The sequence below is a fragment of the Astatotilapia calliptera genome, chromosome 15 (assembly GCF_964374335.1).
Source record: "Astatotilapia calliptera chromosome 15, fAstCal68.1, whole genome shotgun sequence".
Taxonomy (NCBI): domain Eukaryota; kingdom Metazoa; phylum Chordata; class Actinopteri; order Cichliformes; family Cichlidae; genus Astatotilapia; species Astatotilapia calliptera.
Genome location: NC_137436.1, coordinates 864,582 through 892,074, shown reverse-complemented (window position 1 = coordinate 892,074; position 27,493 = coordinate 864,582). Strand labels below are relative to the sequence as shown.

The 27,493-nt window shown below is 44.1% G+C and overlaps 1 protein-coding gene across 3 annotated transcripts; it reads left to right on the top strand.

Moving 5' to 3' along the window:
• The first annotated feature begins 1,080 nt into the window (after positions 1-1,080).
• kif26bb (kinesin family member 26Bb) lies at positions 1,081-27,493 on the top strand. 3 transcript variants are annotated; one of them, XM_026142846.2, is made up of 15 exons: positions 1,081-2,329; positions 2,519-2,863; positions 4,701-5,150; positions 7,372-7,493; positions 7,603-7,774; positions 12,918-13,127; positions 13,472-13,565; positions 16,046-16,317; positions 17,012-17,189; positions 17,302-17,440; positions 17,757-17,916; positions 18,037-21,124; positions 22,010-22,179; positions 23,714-23,864; positions 25,614-27,493. In XM_026142846.2, the coding sequence occupies exons 1-15, from the start codon at positions 2,267-2,269 to the stop codon at positions 25,811-25,813; spliced, it is 5,814 nt and encodes a 1,937-aa protein (XP_025998631.2). In that variant the 5' UTR covers positions 1,081-2,266; the 3' UTR covers positions 25,814-27,493. The 3 variants fall into 3 exon arrangements, with proteins under 3 accessions (XP_025998631.2, XP_025998632.2, XP_025998630.2); XM_026142847.2 differs by having other exon boundaries at positions 18,034-21,124; positions 22,010-22,165; XM_026142845.2 differs by having other exon boundaries at positions 18,034-21,124.

The following is a 27,493-nucleotide window of genomic DNA, read 5'->3' as shown; positions in this document are numbered from 1 at the left end:
ATACCACACCAAACCATCACTTTTGTTGTTCCAACAGTCTTGGAGGGATCCATCCAGTGTGGGTTAGTGTCAGGCCAATAGCGGTGGTTTTGTTTGTTAACACCATTCACATAAAAGTTTGCCTCATCACTGAACAAAATCTTCTGCGTGAACTGAGGGTCCTGTTCCAGTTTTTGTTTTGCCCATTCTGCAAATTCTGTGGCCGATCTGGGTCATCCTCGTTGAGATGCTGCAGCAGCTGGAGTTTGTATGGGTGCCATTTGTGAGTAGCTAATATCCGCCGAAGGGATGTTCGACTAATGCCACTCTCCAGTGACATGCGGCGAGTGCTACGCTGTGGGCTCTTGCTGAATGAAGCTAGGACAGCCACTGATGTTTCTTCATCAGTGACTGTTTTCTTGCATCCACATTTTGGCAAATCCAACACTGAACCAGTTTCACCAAACTTAGCAAGCAGTTTGCTAACTGTAGCATGGGAGATGGGTGGTCTCGTAGGGTGTCTTGCATTGAAATCTGCTGCAATGACCCGGTTACTGCGTTCACCAGATATCAACACAATTTCGCTCCTCACATGTTAACCTCTTCGACATGTCAATGGCTGTGAACAAAGAGAAACTTGTAAATAACTCATGACAGAATAAAGTTACGTTGAAACCAAGCACACCATTGTTGTTCTTGTGACATTACCAATAAGTTTGATGTGTCACATGGTCCTCTTCCTATTGAAAAAAACTAAAGACAATGGCCGACTTCTACATGGCCACCATGGTCACCACCCATCTGGAGGAGTTTGCCCCCTCACATATACTAATGTGCCACAAACAGGACTTTAATATCACCAACCATTCCCATGTTATTACGGGGTATCCATATAAATGACCCACCCTGTACCACTACTTAATCCCGTAAAGCCTAAGTAAGCTATGTAAACTATGAAATAATTGCCAGAAAATTATTTTTTAAAACTAAATTGTTTATTGAATCTGCTGTCAAATAAAAAAAAACCAAAAAAACAATTTTATTTATATAGCGCCAAATCGCAACAACAGATACTTTATATTTTAAGGTAAAGACTGAGAATAACTGAGAGAAAACCCCAACAATCCCCTATGAGCAAGTATTTGGCGACAGTGGGAAGGAAAAATCCTCTTTTAACAGGAAGAAACCTCCGGCACAACCTGGCTCAGGGAGGGGCGCTGCTTTATACTCTAGGAACCACAAATAAGTGTGAGAGCAAACTGTTCTTGGGTTGACAGGGTACTACGAGGTCTTAAAGATTAGAAAAAAGATTTCAATGCACAGGTTTTATTTTTTTTTAAATGTATTTATGTATTTATTTATTTTTTGCAATTTATTGCTTAATATTGTTCAATTTATTTAAAAAATGGATTAACCTGTAACAACACTGATGACTTTAGTTTAGGCAGATGATCTGGTGACCCCTACAGCAAGCAGACAGAAGAAGAGGACAAACACACATTTTAAAGTTCACTAATAATAATAAATAAATAAATAATAAATCACACAAAACGTTGACTAATGAACTTTGTCCCAGTATTCCAAAAGCTGTTTTTCCATTGAAAGAATAAAATGAAAAGAAAAATAACGTTTCTGTTAGCTGGACTTGTTACACATACATGACTTTTCTTTGCTTAAAGCACTTACAGTAAAATAGGTATTAAGTAAACACTAACTTATCATGTATTAATAAATTAATAAATACATTTCTGAGACATGGATTTCAGTTATTTGGAAATATTGTAGCTATATTTGCAGTTTCTCGTTGATACCATTGCTGCTAAGGTGAAAACAAACATTGTAAGAATAATGTGGATAGATATTTCCGCACACGTCTATTCAGGCATGTTGTCGGACTGTTCCGTTGTAAGAAGGTGCAGTGACATTTGCGGGACAGCGACAGTATGTAGGACATGAATCACGTCAAGAAATACAAACACTCAGCCGCCTGCTCCTTTTTTAAGGTTTCTCCGAGCAGCTGCTCCGTGCTGCCTCCCTGAGGAGCTTATAATAAATAGCCAAGTGACTTCATGAAGTGTTCTCCCGTGCGCTCTCACTCATTCTCCACTGTGCCACTGCCATCACTCCACATCTTAGAGACTGTGCCCAGCATTTCAGCTTGTTGTAGTTTGTTTTTTTAGGCGTTCACGTCAGTGGATATTTTTGCACCAGGTCCAGGATTGGCAACAATAACAGAAAATGCCCCCCGCCTTTGTTCGGATATCTTTTTAAATATTTACAAGTTGTCATGTCATCTCTGACTGGAAGAGGAAGAGAGGGGTTTCCAGCCTCGATCAGAGGAGGTCTCTGGGTAAGTCCGATTTGTTCGTTTTGGGCAAAATTTGTTAGCATTTGTGGGGTTTAGAGTTTCTTGAGAGTACTGTTGCACTAGAAAAAACAAAACACTTGGGTGTGGTTACAGTAGTCCAAGTCGATTGATATTTAATTTCCCCCTGCCAAAGCCCACATACATCCTTATTTATCATGATTTATTTCTCAGAGCGCAGAAGTGCAGCATCACTTTGAGACCGCAGGGAAGGACCGCCAGCCCAAGGAGCGCCCCTCTCCTGTGGGTGCCGGAGGGTCCAGGGGCGACCCATATCGGAATATGTGCCAGAGAGCAGACGATGTCCCGTCTTACAAGTCCCTCCCTGGATCTGTAGGAGACCGCATCCGGACAACCATGTCCTTTAGGACTATATGTAGAGGAGGCTCCATGTCGGCGAATCCCGGCTTTGGGAGGTCCGATCGGAAAGTTGCTCGTTGCGAGAAGTGCTCAGCGACCCTTGTTGCTCTGAAGAAACAAGCCCTTAGCCTGGCTGTTCACCATCACTTCTCCTGCAAGGTCAGTGACAATGATACTGTGATGGGGATCAAGTGGCAGTCGTGACAGTGCAGCCGTGTGCTTTCGAAGCAGTCTATATAAAATTTCGTGTTTGGACTCAACAGACAACACGTAACTGAAATGAAACAGGAGCTGAAAGCATATGGATGCTTATCAGCAGGTGGTACTGGTGTATATTTGTTACATTAATTAAAAGAAATGCACATTCATATTTTTTGTGATGCAATTTAGTGACAAAAGTATTCACAAACTTGCTTTTTCCTCTCAAATAACCTCTTTGGGTATGAATATTGTGAATTGAAAGAATAAATATGCATGAAAAATGTTAAAAGCAGACATGAATGCTTCAGCGAGGGCCGATAAACTCTAATAAACCTGCTGTGAAAACATTTTATGACACTTATGTCACACAGAAGCATAACTGGTAGTTCCTTTTGAGGCTATAGTGGTGATGCTTAACAAGTGTTCTAAGGCTCATGTGGGACCTTCGGTGCTTCCTTTTAGAAGCGTGCACGTTTGCACATTCATCACCACCAAAATCCATCATTCGCCAAAGTAAACCAGTGACATTCCTGCGCCAGTGGTTTTAAATGGCCATGAATATTTCATGGCGACATCCCTGTGTCATCTCCACAGTTCTCTCCATTGAGGGAAGGCTATTTATTTTTGTCCTCTTAAGTGGGATGGGGTGTGTCATGTTTTTGGAGACCACAGGGAGAGCAGGAGGAAGATGGGAGGCACCGTGCGGCCACAGACGTGGTCAGTAGAAATCTGATAAGCCAGATCTAGCTGCTCGCAGGTTTATTGATCCAAGCGTGATTTCTCAGTAGCATCATGGGTGTATAACGTCATCTGTTAAGATGGAGTTGCTGCTGTCTCTGCAGCACCTTATACTCTATCTGTCATCAGTCTAACCTGAAATTCAGTCTGGCTTATTTTTGCCTCTTTGATACATCAGGATTATTATCCCTATATATTATTTATGAGGGAAGTTTATTTAGCACCAGCTGTTTCAGCACGTTTAGGCTTTGAGTGAAATTTTGCAACATTTAAGAGCTCCTGTTGAACTCCTGTGAGGGAACATCGGTCATTGTAGTGTGTAGGAGGGAAGGAGAAACAGTGCGTGCTGGATGCTGCTGTGTGTGTCTTTCTCAGGATGAAAAACAAGATGATGGTTTTTGATTCCTTCTTGTTAGCTGTGACAGCCGGGCCAGACCTGAACCTCAGGTGTCAAAATCTCTGTTTTAAAGTAGCACGATTTTACTTGTTCTAACCTCCTGTTGTCAGATTTTTCCAAATTAAATTGGATTTTTTACATCCAATCCAGATAGCAGCTGTCTATTACAGTAACACAGTGATGACATGACATTCAGCAAAATGCTAATATTGGCTGAAAAAAGACACACAAACACTGACGTCTCGCTTTTCCTGTTTTGTTTCAGACAAAAAAAGCCCTTCTTCCAGGATGACATGCTAGTCTCCGAGAGTTTCCAGTGAATTGAGATTTATGACATGTTCCATCCACTCGTGAGATGCAGTAAACACAGTTTTTTCACTGGGCTGTTAAAGATCATAAAGACAGTGTTAATCAATACCTCCATGTAGAAAGTGGCTTCCCGTGACTCTGTTCTCGTATACTCAGTGATCATTCATACAGCCAGATATCAAACAGAGCAGATTAGACTGTTACTGTGTCCTAATGTGAAGATTGCGCTCGACTTATCTTATTTTGTCAGTCAATTACAGGCGAGTGTTGTGCAATAATAAAAAGGTACTATAAACAGCAAAGGTTTTTCCTGTCTGTAACTCCTGTTGCCATGTTCTCTCACTTGTGCAGGACTTGAGTGACCTGTCGGCATTTCTTCATGAAAACCTCCGGGTCCATAGTCGGTCCACCACGGACTTCAGAGAAAGAGACCAGGGGGAGTGTGGAGCCTGCGGTACAAACCTGTACCAGCTCAAGCAAGAGGCCATCCATGTGGCTCTGAGCCGGGGTCAGGCATTAGCCAAGCCTTCTTTTGAAGCCAGCCTCAGCACTGGCTCACTGTTTGGACAAATTGAAGCAAAGCGAGGAGACAGGGCTTCGAGGGAGGCTCTGGATCAAAGCCACACTCCTCAGAGCCCACGCAGCCCCAGGACGCCTCAAAGGACCCCACAGACCCTCAGACGAAGGGGGCCCAAGCTCCCCAACCCTGATATGGGCCGCTGGGTGGAGGAGCAGCAGCAGCTGGTGGCTTTTAAATCTGCATCCAGAGCTAATGGTGTCACCACAAACCCTTACCGTCAGGTACCACTATGAGCCCTTTTCTTAGCATTGAATCTCACATACCCTCCTAACGAGCTATATGGGTAATGTGTGCCTTTACGGGTGCACGTGTCAGCGAGCCAGTGATTCATAGGGCCTAATCAGAGCCTATTTCGATCCCGTGGCTGAGTGTGTTGTTCAAAAGTACTTTTGCTAATGGAATGGAATTGGGTCATGATTTACCTCTGTCGCAAGAGCCGGCCGGTCAAAAAGCACTTGTGATCAATAGAGGGACGGTCGTATTAAACACTGCGGCTGGCGAAATATGCATTAGTGTGATAGAAGGTGGTTGAGTGTGTCCTTCCCAAGTCCCCAATAAAAAAAAGATTATAAACCTGTACAAGGTGACTGAGAACTGACTTTTCTTTACTCAGTTGGCTCATTTTCTCTGTAAGCCAACAACTAAAAATACCCCAAATCCTTCATTTAATGTAGTTAGTGACAGATTCTAGGACTATATTTGACCTGGTTGACAGATAATATGTGTAGGCATCACAGTTTTCATTTTGCTGAACCACAATGTTATTGTAAACTGCATATAGATATATCTTAGGAGGGTGTCTACAGTGTAAAATTGCTTCAAGGGTGGAAGTTTACCGGGAGCTCTCTCAAACAGCTCAGGGACAAGGACAATTTCATGCTAGCATATTCACTAAAGGAGCTATTCCTAACATTAGCATCCCTGTCACGCTTTGTCTCTGCCAAAGCTAAAAATTGATTTCCATTCACTAATCGTAAAATCTAAACTTAGTCCTGCTTCTGGTACTGATAATAAGCTCTTGATATATACTTAGTGAACTGCAGACACGGGGCTGCTTGAGCTTTTAAGGATCTGAGTATAATGTTAGCATAAAATAAAGTGTGATCTTACATGCTGATAGCACACATTTTTAGAATCCTTCTTAACATCATAAGCATCTGTGTAAGGTCCTTTTAAAAGATTTACCATTTTAAAAAACGGAGTCAGCTCTAGATTGCATTTTCACTCAACTCTGAGAGTTAGCACTACCGGAGTTAGCTAGCTGATAAAAATCTGCTAGCAGCAGTTGTCAAAAGTGGCAGTCACCATCCAGGAAGAAAGTCTGCTTTGTGTACTTTTGTCTGAAATAACAGAGCCATTGTTTGAAAAATGACTGAGAATTTCAATTTATCAGCCCGTGTTATCACTATGTGAGAATACTAAGGAGTGCTTAAATGGACCAAAGGAGTCTTCAGAGATTCTTTTAAAAACTGTTATTTTGAAGGCACGTCTAATCAAATGTGACAATAACAGCGCTCCTGTACTGTGCACGGCTGTGGAAGAAATGATTCGTACGTGTTTCAGTTTGAGAGCAGATCAACTGAGGTTTTTACAGCTTCGGTGAAAGCGAAAGCGTAGGACGAGAAGTGAGGAGACGCAAAGAAGGGCAGCGGGAGAAAGGAAGAAGAGGAGAGAAGGAAATGAAGTGTGCAAGATTGGAGGCAAGGAATGAAAGGGTTGAAGGGAAGGAAGGGCAACGAGGAAGGAGAGGGGAAAACAAGACATCATAAAAGACCGCATGAGGAATTGGAGCAAGGGAAAGTGAAGCGATAAAAAAAAGATTACGACAGAAGACGCGAGTCAAAAAGCAGAAAGCAGGAGGGTTCGGGGAAGTGTGCATTATCCATATTATCTCTGGCTTCCTCATTCCCGACAATGACCGCAGATTTCCTCTGGCACTAATTGGCACTTTGCGTTTGTGATGCTATGAAAACAAAAGTTGACTTTGTTATCTTGCCTTAAGAACGAGCTGAGCCGCTGCTGGCTCAGAGGCCTGCAGCACGAGTGCAGAGTCGACCACGCCGCTCACACACACAGACACACACTGTGAACTCATGAATGAACCCTAAACGCCCACGCTGGAGCGTTGGAGTGTTGGAATATATTCGTGTAAGGCTGCTTGAGTGATGATGTGACTATGTGTCACATCTGAATCACGTTTTGCAGTCACTGCAGCCTTCACAAACTATCCTTCACACTCCAAATGCAGTTGGCTGCATCTGTAATATGACTAACGGTGTATGTTAACCCAGCGTGCTCCTCTCAGCCTGCGTGCCCTACTTACACAGACGCCCACCTCATGTTCCTCCCCAGAGTAATTCCCGTGATAATAGCCCCTTTTGGAGTGGGTGCTGCAGTGCAATTACACATTTGGATTTTTTAATGAGCTTTTTCCCCCTGCAGGCTACAGATGATGCCTATCAGAGCTGCAGGGATGTCGGGGCTGTACAGACCACCTCTAAGATCCCGCACATATCCAGAGTGGTGTCCATCGCCAACACTGCAGCTATGTCCTTTCTGACTAGGTAAGCCAATATATGCACACCAAATAACGGCAAGTGTTTGAAAAGGATCTGTACTGGCTGCACCAGGAGTTTCCGTGCAATGACACACCCCCTCACTTCTTTCCCGTAGGGCAGCTGAGAAGCTCAGCCTGACACTGAGGAAAAAGGGCCATGCTTCTGATCCAGCTCCCTCTCAACTCTCCACCTGCTTCAGGGAAATCATCCAGAAAAACCCACCGCCCGTCCCCACCTGCCTGCTGCAAGCTGCCACTAGAACCAAGGACTCGCCCAGCGTTGGCAAGGTAGACTTCAAATTCTAGCACATCAAATTGATCTGTACTACACTGAAACACATTAACTGCTCAGAAATCCCATCAATTATGATACTTGGAGGAGAGAACATAATTTAGGCACTTACTAAAATGTGTCATGAAGCAAAAACAAAGCAGAAATTTTAGTGATCACCAGGCTGGAGACCATTACTTACACTGGGGTTGGATAAAAATGCACGCCTGCCTATTTATTTATTTTCCCTCGATGACACGCTGCTGCAGGCCTAAATGCATTTTATAATTTGCTTATGCAGGTCTGACTAAAAAATGTAAAACTGTAACCAGCCACTCATTAATTGTTGCTAAAAAGAAAGTTCACAAGAGAATCAGAATTTAAATGTGTACATGTGTGAGCCTTAGATAAAAGGTTCCCCAACCGTAATGTTCTGCTAACAACCGCTGTTGTTCTAGTATAGACCACCAAAAGGCTTCAGCACTGGCGGTGTGGTTGTCAGAGCAGTAGCCATGCTTAATTTATAGTCCTTATCTTAACCGTGGCTCAGGGGGTCGGGAAGTGCATCTGTAACCGGAAGGTCACCGGTTTGATCCCCGGGTCCTCTGTCCTAGTCGTTGTGTCCTTGGGCAAGAACCTACTGGTGTTGGCCAGAGGTGCCGATGGCGCGATATGGCAGCCTCGCTTCTGTCAGTCTGCCCCAGGGCAGCTGTGGCTACGACTGTAGCTGCCTCCACCAGTGTGTGAATGTGAGAGTGAATGAATAGTGGCATTGTAAAGTGATTTGGGTGCCTTGAAAAGCGCTATATAAATACAATCCATTATTATTATTATTAATGGAGTGGAGCAGCCTACGCCGTAGTGGTCGATGTCATTGTTTGCATTTATGCTTCGATGTGTCTGTGTTGTTCTGTCACAATAAGTCAAACTGAGCTAATCTCGTTGAACAACAGTTGCATCAGCACTGCGAAGGGAGAAAGACTGGAAAACAGTCTAAAGTCTCCGGGAACTTCATTTGTTTAGTCGATCACTAACGGAAATATCTAGTCAGCCAATCACATTCCAGCAGCTAATGCATTCAGGCATGTAAACACGGTGAGGTCAACTTGGTGAAGTTCAAAGTGAACATCAGAACGGGCGAGAAAGATGACTTAGGCAATGTTGGCGATTTCGGACATTGTCGTTGGCGCCAGACGGGCTTGTCTGAGTATTTCAGAAACTCTGCTGGGAGTTTCCCTCACAAACATATCTGGGTTTACAGGAAATGGTCCCAAAAAGAGAAAATATCCAACCAGTGGCATTTCAGTTGCACAGAGTGGATAGAACGGTAACAGTACCTCAGCAACCAAGATATCTTCGATATCTTCGATATCTTGGTTGCAATGGTTGAAAATCCTCTCTGAACCTACAACATCAGAATATATTTTTAATCCCAGAGGAAATGACGTGGTCACAGTTGCTCCAAGACAGTAAGAACAGTAACTAACAATGTACCTTTGAGCAGACGAGCTAAAGCAGCAGACTGGGTGCCACTCCTGTCAGCTAAGAATAGGAAACTGAGACTACAGTTCACATGGAATCAGTGATGTTCCTTAACAGAAGATTGGACAAATATTGTCCAGTCTGATGAGTCTCAGTGTCTGCTCCAGCAGTCGCATGGTAGGGTCTGAATTTGGCATAAACAACACGAAAGCATGGATCTGTCCTGCCTTGTATCAGTGGTTCAGTCCGTGCTGTGGGGGATATTCTCTTCAACTCTCTGTCCAAATAGCACCAAGTGACCATTGTCTGAACACTACGGGCGACACACGTATCGTTGCTGACCACGTCCATCCCTGCAGTATCCTCAGCAGGATAGCGCACTCAAATAATCTAAAGCTGGTTTCTTGACCATGAGCTCACTCAGATGGCCTCAACAGTCTCCAGCTATCAACTTAATAGAGCCTATCTATCCTGGTATTATGGACCAAAGTATTTCCAGCACTTTATTAAATCTACAAGGAAGAATTAAGGCAGCTCTGAAGGGAAAAGGGGGTCCAACCCACTACCGTCGAGGTGTAACATGTGAAGTGCACAGTAAGGGTTAGTCATCATACATGGATCACTGGCAGAATACTGGCTCATCATTTTAAGCAAGCTACAATTACAGTCAATAAGATTTTTCGCTCACTCAAGTGTTATCCTGATCAGTGTACAGTGTTTTCATGGCATATTACTAGCAATAGGATCAATCACAAAAATTGTGCTCTGCTTTGCTATAATGTGTACTTAGAATTCTGCACATCAGGCTAACATGATGGATTTAATGCAGTGCTATAAATCAACTGACGGCCACCACTGGATATAATGTGCAGCATCTACTGACTGCTTTATAATACACACAGACATCCTGCATGCATTATTTAAAAAGGAAAATATATATAGGTTTCACTATGAAATACGCCACTGGGCAACTACGTGTCCTGTATTGTGAGGTATAAATATATAGAATAAACCTGGACTGGTGACTGATTGACAAAGAGCCCACAGGCACCATCTTGGAAGTGTTTTGACCATCCGTGTTGTGAGGTAAGGAGATCTCAGTCAATTTGGACGAGATCCTATATCACCCGTCCGTTGTGATACACTGTAATGTGGTGCTAATGTCTCCATCTTGTTCTCCTCCTCCCTTCTCCTCACCTCCTCAGGGAGAGAAACTCGGGGAGATCAATATGGCTGGGGGCCCTGCCCTCGTCTCATAGATGGACTCCTGGGTGTAGTCTAGAGTTACAGATAAGGGCTCAAATAGACCACACCGCCGGCCACACCTGCTTGAGCACTCAGCTTTGTACATCTAAACGTGCAAGAATATGCATGCGTGTGCGAGTCGAGGAGGATTTTCTCAGCTTGCAAATGGTTCTCCTGAATAATTTAACCCTCATAAAAAGAGTTTGACAGGTGTTCAATATGGTTAAGAAACCACTTCTTGCGTAAGGTATTAAAATCATGAGGAAGGGAAAAAAATCCTTCATGTGGCAGATGGAAAATGGCTTTTCAAATTCAGTCAATGTAGGATGATCTCATCATGGTGTAATGCAGTCCTGTGCATTTTCAGGAAAACCACATTTGAGTGGGTGTCAGAACATACATCTACTTGCAGTCTTGCAGACCTGAATTCAGAAAAAACAATTTTATAATTGGCTTATAAGCCCTAATAGGGTGCGCTGTCTGGTATATGCTGCCTTGTTTTCCTGCAGACCAAGACCTGTGAGCCTTGTTAGGAGCCTGTCAGAATCAGGATATAACTCGATTTAAGAGCTTAAAGCCGCTAAATCTCAGACTTCCTCCAGAGATGTGCATTAAGGAATTAATGTCACGACATGCAGAGATACAGCAGGAGGAATGCATTGTCATGCAGCTGATGTATGATGTATGAGGCGGTTGTGTAGTTGCTGCACTGACTGAATCATGTGGTGTGTTGCAGCCTAAAGGTAATATGCTTTTGTTTCAATTCACCATTTTATTCTTGGTTGTCAGTTCATTTATATTTGATGTCCTTACAAAACAGGCGACTGGTTGTCCAAAGACAGTTTGTCTGTTTAGCTCAACAAAGTTCACCTCCATTGCTTCAGGATCTCAAAGATGCCCTAATACTCTTTGACATTTATCACTTTGTTCTGCCCAGGTTTTCTCTTTTCCAGCTGAGGATTTAGACAGTATTTCAGCCGCCTGTTGTTGAACAGCAGGGGCTCAGAGCACAAGTCTGACTTTTCCTTTACTCTTCAGCAGCTGTTTTTGGAGTCAAAAACCTCTGTTGGTAATCATACGTTTAAAAAAAAATGAATGCATAAACAGAACAGACACCATATCGCTGCTGTTTGCTGTGGTCTGCACATAAATCAGCTAGCATACATACACGCTGTACAGTAAAAGCAGAGTATCTAGTCCCTTTATGCATTTAATAAACTGTAGAGTTTTCAGATAAAACAGTCTGACTCTTTCCTAAAGGCTCCATGTGCGACATAGTACTGCTCAGTCTTGCCTCATTGGCGTTTAGATTAAGATCTCATTTTGTTGGTACCTGCTAGCATTTAGCGCTGTATATTTACATGCTAGCATCATGTTAGCGTTCAGCTTTTTAGCTTAGACTGGACAGTAGCAACAAATACATTATAATGCCATTATAATGAGGTTAAAGCATTAAATATTAAACAATACAGACATTTTACAGTTTGCCTGTAGCGTCATGCCATGATGATATGGTGGCTAGCACTGCAGCAAGAAAGACCTCTTTTTGTTGTTGTTTTTTAAACCCACAGTCCAAAGAAATGCTTGTTGAGGTTAGGTTCACGGGAAATACTAAATTGGCTGCAGGTGACCAGCAATCATTGTGCTAGGCATGGGGCAGACTGTATCAGCTACAACACAAGGTGATGTGGCTTTTAGTTAATTAGCTGTAATTGTGGCTAAGACCAGCCTGGACGTTATGCTCAGTCCATCAGGTTGTAAACAAGACTACGCTACAAACAGCTAGAGGATCTATGAAGCCTTGCTCATCCGTAGTGTTGCTTTACCAAATATTAACAAGAGCGTGCTACCATATTCACAATGCTACAACAAGCTCTCACATGCAGTACTGATGGCTGGTTAGAAGTCTTACTCGGGTATTATAGATTCCCTGATTAATGGAAACTTCAAAGCAGCATTACACGAATGGCTGTTTCCCCCCAAACTCAGGTTAAAAATGAAAGTAAAATAAAAGCATTTAAATGACTCTAAATTCTGCTCTGTGATTTGAGGACGCTTGAGTCTGTGTAACCTCCTATAATTGAATGGGAAGGCTTTTCTGACAAAGCACCCATATCTGATGAGCTGGGAGTGAGAATGGGTTGGTGCTGATGCTGCAGTGGGTATGTCCAACCTTCCTCTGATATTTGATAATTTCCCACAAACAGCAGGGCGTACAGTTCATACAGCAAACACAGAGCGCAGCTAAAGCTGATGGAAACTGCATTTTTGGGTAAATAATAATTTGAGATTAAGCTCATGCTCTTTGCAATCTCATGACAGCTGTTCTTACTGTTATTTTTTCATACAGTATTTTTCAGTTGGACAGATATTTTGTTCTGTACTGTGTCTAAATTTCATCACGACTCTGTTTCCATTTCCTTTGGCGAACAGGTGAAAGTCGTGCTGAGGGTGAACCCATCGCTGTCAGAGAGCCAAGGCCAACCACCTGTTCTCCGGATCGACCCGTCCAAGAAGAGAGTAACCATAGTGGAGCCGGTCACCAAAAGCCATCAGCGTGCTACCATGACACTGGGCAGGGATGGCAAAAGTCAGCTGAAGACCTTCACCTTTGACAGTGCATATCCTCAGGAGTCAAGCCAGGTGTGGCTCTGTTGCAAAGCATTTAAATATGACTTTAGTTGTTTCTATGGTGATCAGGTTGGCAGACAGTGGATTGTGTAGCATTACATGTATACAGCACATATTCCCTCCTCTTTATCCTACACTGTTAGTTCCCTCTCTCTGTCTGATGACCTGAAAACTGATAGGCCCTGGATAGCCACCACAATTACACAGTCCATCAATTACATTCAGCCTTATCCAAGCTCTGCTTACAGTATCTGAGCCCAAGGGAATCAGTCTGCATCCCCGTTCTGCTTTGCTCTTGCTCTGTACCGAGTGCGCTTCTTCACAAGCTGCTCGCTGTCCTTTGTTCTCTCGACCAGGCCGAGGTGTGTGCAGGCGTCTTGGCTGATGTCATCCGCTGTGTGCTCAGCGGCAGCGATGCCTGTGTCCTGGGCTTGGGTTGTGCTGATGTGGGTGAGTAATCGGTCCTTGTGAGAGGCCATGGGTTAAAATCTCAAGATGGGAATGGGATGCTTTTATCATCCCCGCCCCACCTCCTCCTCTATCCCATTGCAATCTTTCAGCCTTTCTTTATCACTTCAAACTCCCTCTGTCCTCTCGATACAAATCTCCAGCCTCCTCGTGTCTTTTGTCTCCTCTCCCAGTCAGTTTTCTCTTTTTTGCTCTTTAAAAAAACCAACAAACAAACATTTCCCTTTAAGTTATTCATCCTTCACCTGTTACTTTATAAATAAAAGCCTGATCATCAGTTATACAGCATGCATGTGTTTGTAAAAGCTTCCCATTGTTTGACGTTTTAGGCAAATATTTCACTTCATTTTGCTGAAGCGCTGAGCAGAAGGGCCTGCAAACAAAGTGGACTGTGATATGTTGCTATTAGAGAGATGGAGCCCTGCACTTAGCGGTAAAGGGGTTTAATAGATTTGTAGCACACACACACACACACACACACACACACACACACACACACACACACACACACACACACACACACACACACACACACACAGACACACACACAGGGTAAGGACAGGGTCTCCTTGGACCTGCTTTTTCACATGACGCCACTCTCCGTAAATCTGATTGAATTAGTTGGCCAGTACAGACTACATGTGGCCCACGGCCAGGGGGGCATCAATCTCCTCCACAGAATACTATTCTCTCTGAATAACGGCCGCTCGGCCTTTAATTGGAGTAAACCAATTCTCTTATCCTCATTCAATTAGAGTTTGGATAAGACGAGATAGGGTGAAACAAGCCCATAACTCAAGAGTAATGTGGGGCAAAAGTGCACTAGAAAGAGACACAATATGGCATCGGTCCATAAAAACATTTATTTGTCTATTCTTGTGAGATTATATATGATGTGTTTTGTTCGTGCCAATGCTTTCCTGCAATTAGCCCCATTTCAAGACTTTGCTATAAATCTGATTATCTATATATCCATATATAAAATCTTGCAGATATTTTTTATGACTGATATGAAATCTTTTATTATTCAGTCATTTCTGCCTGCAGTGCATTGAAAGTGAACGTGTGCTCTGTGATGTGCTGTTTTCAGCACGCCTCCTCCCCTGCCTTTATTTCAGTGTTAAGATGTTACAGTTCGATGTTCATTATTTGGTGTGTACTATTTTGAGCCCATGGCCTCAGCTACGACTATGGCCCCATTGTGTTTGGTAGCACACGTGCAGAAGCCAGACGTACAATCATTTTTAGCTGAGCTACCCAAAAACTAACTCTGGCTGATGATGCTTTTTTTTGGAAAATTAAAAAAATAGTTCCCTTGCTAAGTGGAATAAACGACTTGTATCTCCTGTTACGCACGTGAACAGCAGAAGCTGTGATTTTATTTATTAAACAGCCCAGAAAAACTGTTTCTGACAGCAACACGTTGCATTGATATGGTTAGTATATTTTTCAGACATAAATAATATAAAAACTGATTGTGCCACTCAGACTGTGTATTTGTGAATGTAGTATATATTATGTGGATGCATACCTTCATGTATGTCATATGTAGTAGGGTTTTCAAAGGACTCAAGGCGGCCCACAGTCCAACTAAGTACACTCTTAATAAGTGCACACCAAAGAATCACAGAGGGATCCCTAATTAGCAAGAAGGTGCTGTTAGTCAGTTGCAGCTGATTCATTGATGATCTGCAGGTGTGAGCACATTTTGACAGTTTGCTGGTTTGGAGCATTCAGGTGTGGTTAACAGAAGGTCACCCAAATGTGTGTAACCCATGCTTAGACGGTGCATAAGAGCTACATTTCAGTTAGCCTCAGTTAGCATGTTAAAGTTAAAGTTCATTAAGGCACTGCTAGAAAGACTGAAAACATATAGCTTGTTTGGATGGCAGCGTGGCTTAGCTTTCAGGATCAGTGTCCTTTGAACAGAAAACAGCAAAATGTTGGTGCTTGGCTGTAACACACAGCAACATTTGAGCCAAAACCCAAACAAACACAACAGATCAGTATAAACACCTGATACCAAGTGTCAGGCACGGTGGTGGAGGTATGAGGATTTGGGCTTATGCAGTCACCTGGGAACCGAGTAGTCAAATAATCACCATAAACTCCAAACTAACCTAGAGACAAATGTGAGGCTCAGCCAGCTAAAGCTGTGTCATGCAGCAGGCAATGACCCCCAACAGTCAAGGTGACCCACAGTAGAACTTATAAACAAATGCCTGCAAAGTTCAATGAACTTAAGCAATGTTGTAAAGACAAAAATTGTTACACAACATTGAAGGCTGATACACTCATACAGAAATCAATTGGTTTAAATTAATGATTATGGTCTATAATAGCTGCAAGCCATCGAATCTTGGGGTGCACTTCATTTTTCATAAGACCGAATCGAGTCTTGCAAAAACTTCATTTTTATATATAGAAAATCTGTGCATCTATGTGTTCCCCTTCCACCTCAGGGTCCTGGTCCAGCATGGTGGGCAGTGGTGAGAACATTGGGAAGCTCGGCTTGATTCCTTGTGCCATCTCCTGGCTGTACAGCGCCATCGAGCGCCGCAGAGAGAGGACGTGGACCGATCTCAGTGTGTCAGTGTCTGCTATCGAACTGTGCTGCGGAGAGGAGGACACGCTGAGGGATCTGCTGGGGGAAGTTGTTCCATCATTAGGCAGCATCCACGACAGCCCGAAAGCCCACATTAAACTCCAGGAGGACCCAGTCTACGGAGTCCAGGTAGAACTGAAGGTTTTTACCATTAAGAGAAGGGATTGTTAAACTCCTGTGCCTCCCTTACCTCTGCATCGGCACGCTGTGGCCCAGTGACCCACATCTGTAGTAGTGGAGTTACTGTTGTTGGCATAAAAGTCTAATAAATCTTCATAAACACAAACCCAAAGTAGACAACAGGGAGCAAAGGTGATACTGTTTACTGCAGATAGGAGACAGCAGCAGCAAAAACCCCTTTTAAAGTTATTCTAATTGTTTCAAAAGAGACAGTATTCTCACGTTACACGTTCATGCCAACTAGATTAGTTAGATTAGTTGTCTGTGGTGCTTGCGAGCTGGCGTGAGTGTGTGCCCTCTGGATGTGAGAAACTTTTATTCATCTTTATTTAGACAATAATGGTCCGCACTGTGTTGGAAAAGATAATGGTGCTGGGAGGGAAACCTATTATGCTGCACAGCACATTATATCTGATTACACTGTGTCTGTGTGTGGGCGCCACATCCTCTCTGTTCTTTCAGTCAACACTTGAAGAATGACTGAAGCCCGAATGTTTTGCTGCTGAGACGAATGACACAAGATTCATTCTAACAATATTGAACCTGTTTCAAAATGAACAGTGATCAGCAACAGTGGGATAAATGTAACAGATGAAAGGGCTGATTTTACAGCAAATGTGCATCTGCTTCTTCTCTCCTTCAGCTACACAAGCACAACCGGGTGAAGGCCCCCACTGCCGAGCGGGCTGCTTCCCTCCTGGATGCAGCCGTCGCAGCACGTCGGCACAGTGACTTTATTACGTACCTGTGTGACAGCTCCATCATGTTCTTCACCCTTCACGTGCAGCCTCCACGTACGGAGAGCAGCACCATTGGAAAAGGTTGCAGTGAAATATTCAGAAACTGATTCTAGAATTTCGATATTTTATGATTTGCATCTGTTAAATCTTTTTGCATTACCTCCTCTAAAGTCCAACTGTATCGTTTCCGTAGGTTCCCGCGGCGCCACCAAGTTGACCATGATAGACGTGTGTAGTGGTATGAGGGGTGTCAACAAAAATAAACCCCCCCATTCTGAGCTGGGCCCAATCGTCCTGTCTCTTCTAAGTGGACAGAAAAGCACCGCAAACAAGTAAGAATCTAAAACAAAGGAGGAAAATTGTTTTGTTTTCTTTAACCTATTTATACTCCGGGTTTACAAGCTGCAACACAGGCCACTGTAAACCACCCCAAACTGCAAATTCTTATTGGAGCTCTGATATTTATTTATTTTCTTCTCTTTTTATGTCGATTTATTAGCTTTTTTTTTTGTGCGCTGATGTAACCGGAGCCTCGTCGGCTCGTATGCTGCACTGGATTTGCAGAGATGACAATAAAGTTTACTCTGACTTTGGTGCAGTTAAACCTGCGACCACAGACACTCACATGACGTTGCACTGTTTCTGCAGGATTGGGAAGTTGACGTTGCTCCTTCGAGAGTCCCTGGGCCACACAAATTGCCACACTACAGTAATTGCTCAAATCATGGATTCTTTGACACACCTTCAAGAGAACTTCTCTACCATCCAGCTTGCTTCTCGTTTTCGCAGGACACAGAAGAGGACGAAGGTAGTATAAATGACAGAGTCTAATCATGTCACTCTTTATCTAGCACCCCAAAATTGTTGAATGTTGCTTTGGATTTATAAGACTTATCTAATAGCATCGTCCACCTTCATCCGACAGCAGTCTACCTCATGTTCTCCTTGTGCGAGGAGTCTGACTAGAGAAAAAAAAGGGCTGCAGTCGTTCTCCCTGCGGGCGTTCCACTCTACCGATGAGGTAGACGTCGACATCCGTCCTTTTCGCCTGCGTGATGAACTGGATGAACGCTCCAGTAGTGAACAGTCTTGCGACACAGTCATCCAGATAGACTCAGACGGCTCAGTCCACCCCAGATCAGCCCCGAGGCAGGCGCAGCCCGAGTTTGTACCAATCATACCGTCTTTGCACCCTAACAAGGCGGACTTGGACGACCCAGAGTTTGCTGCTCTCCTCCAGGAGCTTCTGAGAATTCCTCAGCTGCAAGTAGAAAAGACGACAGAGTCAGCTCTTCTGGGGCAAACCGACGTTTTGAAAGGAGAAAGGAAGCAACCAGAGAGGGACTGTCTCAAATGTGACACGTTTGCTCAACTTCAAGAACGTCTGGGGTGCATCGATGGAAGTGAAATGACCATGGATGTGCTCAGATCTTCCTTAAAAGGTGCCTGTTTAAATAATGTCACTGTTAAGTCACAGCACCCGGAGGAATCTGTAAAACGCGCAGACACTGAAGCTCCACAGACACTGCTGAATAAGGGGCTGAGCTGCAGTCAGACCTCTGCTGGAGAAAAGCAAACAGACGGTGCTGGAGACAGTTTTCAGAGAGAAGATTCGGGTTTGTACGACTGTGAGGAGTGTAGTGCCACCAGTTCCAGCGAGGAACTGCTCAATCAAACTCTGGGTCTGAACGCGACCTGCCGCTCTGAGCCTTCTAACACCAGGACTCTTAAGTCAGGTAATGGGGTTTCTTCCAAGCGCTTTAATGTGGATGCAAAGGTCACGGCAGGGGCCAGTTCTCTTGCACTTGAACCTTCACACAAACAGGACAGAGCTGAAACTGCTGATTGGTTCAAAACAGACAAAAGGACCTCACCAGTTGGCAAAAGCTCCCCCATATCTCCTTCTTCTACGTGCTCCTCTTCACACTCCCTGGCTAAAAGTGTTGTACTCGGAGACGTCCTAAACAGTCACCCCAAACAGGATGTTAAGGAAATGAAAGCCACGATCACAGTGACCGTTCAGCAGCCGCTGGACTTAAAAGGTCAAGATGAGCTGGTTTTCTCTATGGTAGAAGAGGTGACCATCAGTGGAGCGTACGACAGAGCAAGGACAGGTGGAAATATTATTTGCATCAGAGACGGAGCTCATTCACAGGCACACGCTGAAGACTCGGCTAGTTCTCAGCCAATCCAGATAATCAGCAACGTCAGCGAGGAATCTGCAGCTCCAGGCTCCTCTGGTGCTCCCGAAAGCTCTGCTGCTCATCCTGCTGGCACTGAAAAGTCCCAGCATCAAGTCAGAAGGGAGAAAAGGGTGTTGCCTTCATTTATTAACCCCATGTTGATTAATACAGACTTGGATTGTGACTTGGATTGTGCCAAAGACAACGAAAGTCACTGTGAAACTTTAGCAGGAGTCAGGTCAGAATCAGAGTCCATTAGAAATACAGCTCGATGTTCAGAACACAGGGAGGTCCTTCAGGAGAAGTGTGCACCTGTGGCTTCTCAGAAACACGTCAAAAAGACTGACAAGTCTTGTAGCCAAATGTCTTATGAGCCAGTCGTCTTAGAACATTTGAGTTTTTGTAATAAACCTCCAGACAACAAAACGTGTGAGCAGACAAACACAGACAAGGCCCACCCCAGAGACCGTGGGCATGTTTACTCCTCGAACACTGCAGAGCTTTCAGAGGGGACTGAGATCACATGCAGAGATACACCCAAGAGGACTGGTGAGTCACCTGGTTGCCAAGAAACCATCCTTTGCTCCTATTCAACAGGTAGCTTACCTCGAGCATGGCAAAGTGCCAAACACCAGGATGCCCACCTCGTAGACTCAAGGGGGCTGACATCATCCACTCCCTGCAGCCCAAGGGTAACTCTCGAGAGGAGGAAGGCGAGGCAGCACTCCCCTACTAACCACAACCTCTATATTTCCTCTCCTCAAAGATATGGAACAGACTTCAAACAGGATCCTGGTGCTACTTTCAGGAAGGGTATTGGATCTGTGATTGATAAATCCACTTCAGCAGTAAAACGTGATAATACAAGCAGGAGGCTCAGGTCACCGATGGAGGAGAGTGGCAGGCTTTTCAGTGCCAAACTACAGCAGCTGGCTAGACGGACGAGCTCTCTCGGGCGGATCCCAAGAGACTTTCCAGCCCTAGAAAGAGGCGGCAGCAACGCTTCTGTGAGCTCCAGGGGAAGCTCCAGGGGAAGTACTGAAGGAGCTTGTAAGTCTGGCTATAAAGGCAATTTTGAGGGAGATTGTACCTTTCCGAGGGCCAGCAGGAGCCCGAGGAAAAATCCTCGGTCTGAACATCATTTTTTCCCGTCTGAAAACCCTGCGACTCAGTCTTCTAGGCATATCCACTCCAAGCTTTCTGCTGTGGGAAAGCTCAAGACGTCTAGCCCCAAAGTCCGTCGATCGTCAGCTCCTAGCATCAAGAACCCCGGCGTCTCCCACAAAACCCTGCAGGACTCCATCAATCATAGTGCCAGTCTGTCTCCAGACAGTAAAACAGTCAGCCACGAACGCACATCCTCCTTTTTCCCCTCTTCCCCTCCACGGTCTCATCGCTCTATCAGCCGGACTCCAAGCCAGAGCTCCACATCCTCATCCACAAAATCTGCCATTCAGGGATTTGTTAACGGTCGCCTCTCAGACTTTCTCAAGGAGAGGGCCCCCAGTCCCACTACAGGAGGATCGGACCAAACGACCTCACTGCCCTCCCCGTACAGTCAACTGACATCTCCCCGCATGCCCGATCACCTGAGTGGGCACGCAAGTGACACCACCAGCGTGTTGAGCGGCGATTTACCACCAGCTATGGGGAAGACATCCCTGCATTTTTCTAACAGAAACAGTTTGGTGAGCAGTGGCTATGACAGCATGGTGAGGGACAGCGAGGCCACAGGCAGCAGCACCTCAGCCAGAGACTCAGTCAGCGACAGGAGCGGCTCCCTCCTCAGCGCGGCTCGCAGCGGCCGGCCGTCTCGGAGACGAGGTGGTACAGGTGAGAGCGCCTACGATTTTTATGTAATGAATTAAATGACTTTCACTTTTGGAAAGTTTTCAAGTTTGATTTATAAAGCAAACAAAAACAAACCAACAGAAGCTCAAAGCAGACGTTCTTATGCAAACGTTAGCGCCGCTGTTCGCCAACGCCAGCTTCATGGTGACATGGCTGGCTCATAATCTGACTGCATAACATATTAATGTGACATTAATGAAAGACGACATGTGTGCTGGACGCAGCCAGACCCAGTTTCCTCGCTGGCATTAAAAGCCAGATTGTGTAGGAAGTCGCATCATTAATACATGAACCCAGGAAGGATTCTCACTGATGGAAACAGAAAACGTTTGTGTGGTTGTGTTACACAGAGGGGTGTGTGCGTGATTATGCACGCTAACAGAGTCATGTTGCAAACACACTCACTGTTGTGATGATGATGGAACAGCAGAGGAGACATGACTTGAATAAGTATATGACTCTTAAATAGTCCCCTGAAATAATACACTGTTAACTGCTTTTTGTGCGTGCGCTCAGTTTGTCCTCATGTGTCCTCTTCTGTAACTAAAAGCTACAGTTTGAAAACATAAAGCACTCACTATCTTTTCCTGCACTGGCAGACTGACTCAAACTGAGAGTTGCAGTAATTGTGTCTCCGGTCTTGACTTCTGGCAGCTCTGCGGCTGCACTTTGGCCCGAGGCAAACTGTTGTTCCAGCAGGAACCACATACGGCAGCTCATGAATCGTTTCCTGCTGTAGCTGCCTCGTCTGTAAATGTGTGACTCACTGTGACTTTTCTATTTAATGCTCAACACTCACATTAAGAACCAAGAAAAGTCCACTAACATGTGCTTCTGCCTTACATGTGTTGGCGCTCTTGGCTCCAGGTACTCAGCAGCGCCACCTTTCCCATGATTCACCTCTGACCCTGAGACGCTCGGCTAGCGGTCTGCGGTCTCGCTGGATGGATCAAGGAATCCCAGAGGCCTACGAGATCAAGGTCTATGAGATCGACAATGTACAGAGGATGCAGGAAAGAGCAGGTGCTGGCAAACAGGTGCTGGGTTTATTTTGATTTTTTTTTGTTGGAGGTTAAAGGGCATTACATAATAAACAGTATGACCTTTATAACCTCTGCGAGCAACGAGCGAGAACAGCCACAAAAACAGGATTGTGGTTGTTGTTTTGTTTGTGACGTAGAACTCAGTTAGTTCTCTTTTTGTATTCGAAATGGTAAGTAACCATTTTTTGTTATGGAATAAAAGGACCGGCGTTAATGCTGCCACAATATCATTTTTTGATATATTAAATGGAATAAATTGAAATGATCTGCCGTCTCTGTTGCAGAGATTTGAGGAGACGCCGCAGATATTGTGAGGCGAGAAACCTCAGCTATGGTGTCAACTTAACAGACCACAGCGAATAAGAGTAGAATAAGATAAATAAAATAGAAATATCCTTTATTGTCCCTCACTGGGGAAATTCACGCGTTACAGCAGCAAAGTGACAGACAGCGTGCAGGTTCCCACAAAGCTTCGAATAAACAAGGAATAAGAGTCCCGAGCAAATTTACAACATAAGAAACACAAATACTTTACAGTATTTTTAAACAGCAAAAAGTGCTTAAAAACAACAACGACGCACTACTGACAGTAATAATGAGGTGCCTCCAGTGTCTCGAGGTCATAGATTAACTCATGAAAATTATATTCCAAAAACTGGAAGTCGAGTTATTGAGCAAATCACAATTTAACCCTGTGTTTGTACTGAGCAGCTACAAGGTCTTCATACCTTTAACATATATTCATTTCCACCCATTTTAAATGTAATGTGTGTCTCATAAAACTTTGTTTTCTTATATGATTGATGATAAATGTGGCACATTTTTTCCTTCTGCAACGTAGTCCGAAGAATATGAATCCAGTAAACATATTAAATGGGAGAGAAATACAAAAGGAGTCCGTCATGAGTAAATCATAGACAGAAATGTCTTAGGAGACCAAACATCTCCCACTCGTGGGAGTATTTTTGCACGATGCTGCAGAAGAAGAGCATGCTTGATAAGCTGACTGTGTAAACCTCGCATAAAAGACCGTCTGGCATTTAAAATGCGCTTGATAGCAAAACAGGGTCCATGTGGTGACGTAATGTCCCACGACGAGAGGTCTGGCCCCGTGAGACGCCTCCCTGCCTCCACCAGTCTCAGGCAACTTTGATACAATTTTAATGACCACATGGGGTAAACTGGGTCAGTGCTGCAGCGGCGAACAAAGACGTAGAACAAGCAGAGCAGAATGGAGGTAAAACACCAGATTTTAAAAACTGTAAATATGGATTTATTGACCCCCCCTCCCCCCACCCCCAAACGACTGCCATGCTCCCCCCATCTCTGCCCTAACATGATGTTTATATGAAGAGCAGCTGAGAGGTGGATGCTGTTTTTCATTAAAACCTACAAAGTACTCACATACAGTATTCCAGGGCTCATTGTTTAAATGGTGAGAGTAAATTAAATTTACTTAATTTCAGCTGTGTTTTAAAAATCTTTGAATAAATAAAAAAAGTGAAAAAGGTTGTGTTTCTGCTTTCAGGGGCCCACATGCTTCAGCGCCAAGCTGAAGCTCCTGGAGCACCGTCAGCAGAGGATCTCCGAAGTCCGAGCCAAATACAACAACCTGAGGAGAGAGCTGGAGCTGGCCAAACGCCGCCTCATGCTGGAGCCCGCCACGTGGAACCACGAGTGTCAGTGGAGTTTCTTTAAAAACTAACTGTAACTGTTATTGCTAATATCTGAAAAGAGTAGTCGTCATCTAGATTTAGCTTCCTCGAACAGCCTTTGGCTTCCACACTTCTCCCTGCCTTCCATTAATGTCTCTCTCAGTTCCAGCGACAACAATGAGCAACAATATCTAACAGAAACGAGTCCACTGGTCACCAGCAAATATATACAGTCCCAAAAGCTTAAGACCAGTTGAAAAATGGCAACAAGCAAGAGGAGGAAATGGGCATTAAGTTCATTAAAAACAAACTGAAACAGGCAATTTTTGGCGTGATCAACAACTACGGTGGAGCCATCGTCATCACTGAGTTCATGTTTGGAACTTTGATTTCTGTTTTGGGTTTTTTCCAGGTGTAAAACAGCTCGTTTCAGTTTAAGGACTGTATATATATCTTTGCATAGTACTTTGCCAGTGACACTGTTAATGAGCAAGCGTCCTGAGCTTAACCAGCTAGCCACGGTGTTAGGTAGCAAAACTTCACACAGGCGATATAAAAACACGGACATATCCATCAGCAGTCGCTCAGTATCAATGAAGTCCTGTTGTGAACCTTAACCTTTCACTACCTTCATCTTAACTTTTGAAACCAGAAGCTATGCGTGGCCGACCTGACCGTGAAATCGAGGAGCACTGCACACTCAGGCTAGCCTCCGGGCTTACCCTGAGTCACTGGACTTTACTTTCTGACTCTGAGAAGGACCATAGTGTTAAAGTCATCAAGACTTGTTGGTAGCAGCTGAGTCCATATAATTAACAGGAGAATACATTTAATGGTGTTAGAGCAAGAGAACAGAGAAGACTTCATTATAACATGTATGAACCCACAGGGACGCCTCTGCTGGCCGTGATAGGTAATACAGGTTTAAGGCACTTCCTCAATGGCTTCATTTTTTAGACTCAGAAGCTATGTTCATCTTTTATGTACAGTCTGTGTTCACACCATAATAAACACCCGGGCTGGTTAGCGAGCTAACTCTAGCGTAGCTATGCAATGTGTATCTGGCAAATCTGGTGCCAACATACTGACATACTGGTACACAGCTTATACACTGGTCTCTCAGCCATTATAGGCTATAAAACACAGGCTACAATACAAATGTACTTTACTGTTCTGGCTCGTACTAGGCTTGCACACAGATGGAGAGCATCTCATCTCATATCGTATCGTATCGTTTTGTAGGACCTGTTGTAACATTTCTGTATAGTTTAGCCATAAAATAAATATGAAGACATAATTCTGTAACTGGGTGATTTTGCTTGAAAGGTGACTGAAATGATTAAAACATGAGCAATCAGCTGATTAACTGGTTCAATGACTAATCATCTGAGCTCGCACTTCAGTGAATAAGCAAGTAATCAGCTTGTTATATGCAGCAGGCTGTAGCCTCCTTTTACAGGAGCAGCATCCACACTTCTCATTAGCACCATTAGTAATACCCTCACCAGCATGTGACATTTTATATTATGCTTTAATCACAGAGCACGTGATGCTGTTAAGGAATAAGAGGCTGTCACACCAACAAACTGCCCTGCTGGCAAAGCAGTTCTTACAGTATGAGAATGTTTTGTAATGCAATGATGACTTTTGTGGGTCTGAGAAAAATCTACCATGTGAACTTTGACCTCCACGATTTCATTCATCCTCCTTTTTGCTCATACAGTAACACACAGAAGTATACGCGGCACACTGACCCTTATTGTCCTTCCCCAGTCGACCTATGGCAGACGTTCGAGGTGGACTCCCTGGAGCATCTGGAAGCACTTGAGTTGGTGACGGCGCGGCTGGAGCGCAAGGTCAGCCTCTGCAAGGCCAACGTCATGATGGTCACCTGCTTTGATGGTGTCGCCGGGAGACGGCGTAAGAAGAGACGGCGAAAAACGGCAGATCATAGATTCACAGAGAGATACTGACCTACTGGCTGACATATATGTTTCTTTTAGACTATTATGTAGAACTTGTTGATTATCCATGAAGTTATCTCGGCACTCAAGACACAGAGGTGAGATCACCTCATGTATACACTTGTTATGTTTTGAAGTAGCACACTGCCTCCGGTCCCCTGGTGGGAATTCCTCTGCGGCATTTTAGACTTTCAAAAAAATCCAACTAACCTTTACTTCATGTTTTCCAGACAGTAGTTGCAGTTAAATAACCTATAAAGATGTGTGTTTATGCACTTTTTTAGCATTTGGCAGTATATTTAAAGCCATCACGTTCAAGCAGCATCTAATGCTAAAATATTTTGGTGCTAACGAGCTCGGTACCACAAAACTGCTGGCTCCAATGTTGGACAACGGGAGAGCCTATCATGTGTAATGAAACAGAAGCAGTCCAAAGTCTGTGTCTGCCATGGTTCTCAAAGAAATGACTCCACGTCTGATAATAACACTACACAACAACTGGCACTCAAACCTGTCAAAATGTGCTCTGGTTCTCAAAAGGCTCTGCGACCGTAGAAATGAGGGATTAGATCCTGGTTCTCTGGGAAGTCTTTAGGCTCAGCAATATCATTTATGTGAATACCATCTACACATCTGTGCAAAACGGCTCAGGAGGCAACTACAGCTCCAAATGAAGCACTTTTGTACTCTGCTAAGCAATTAATGAGAAACTGTGATAAGTGGACGATCCAAATTGTGCTTTTCTTAAAGCCATTTTCACACAAAGCTTTATTCCAATTGTCTTTGTCTATCGCACGCTTTGACATGCTGACTGGAGTCAAGGCTCCAATGATCGTCCGATTAGTGGACTGGCCTCTCTACCTCCTGAGCCACAGCTGTTCCACTGGATGCAAACATTTACAATACCTCAAACTGTCCTTCTACAACAAACAGAGCAAAGCGAGGGAAATGCAACTGAACGTGACGATTATGTTCTTCAAGTTTCATGTGCTTTGCTGTTCTTCTTGATTTGATTGGTCAAACCAATCATGTACTCAGCCAACACGATGTCTTTGAGTAGCAACGTGATCAGCCATCGTAGAGCAGAAGGCGGTGCAGCTTTCACAAAAAGGGAATATTATGCCACCAATGATGCCATTGTGTAAATAGATTTTGGTGCTAAAACTACAAAAGTAGTGCATTTCCTTATTTGTAACTAATGTAAATAAGTAAATGTTTAGCAGGGATCTCAGTGAACTGTTGAATGAGCCATAAGGGAACAACGGTAGTGTTTGTGTAAGTTACACCAACAGAGAGGTCGGTGATCAATACACTGACTGTAAAACACATTAGTAAGTGATTGGAAGTAGAATAAAAGAATGCAGATTCTACTGACAGTGTAATGGAGGAGTAATTACTTTAAAGGAATAACGTCACGGTGTCTGAGGAGCCCTGTGGCTCCGAGCCACGACCCAAAGTGATCGGTGAGCAGTGCTGGGATGTCTACCTGGGTCGATGCGTTTAAATATACGGGAATCGCACACACGCACACACGCTGGATGTTTGTTGTTGTGAATCGTATTAATCAGCATGTTGTTGTCACTGTGAATAAATGAGCACAGCACTCCATTATGTTTCATGTGTGCAGAGACTGTGCATCCTTTGATTTGCAAAAATTAAAAGTGCTGTGCTGCTCCTGCTGCCATCACA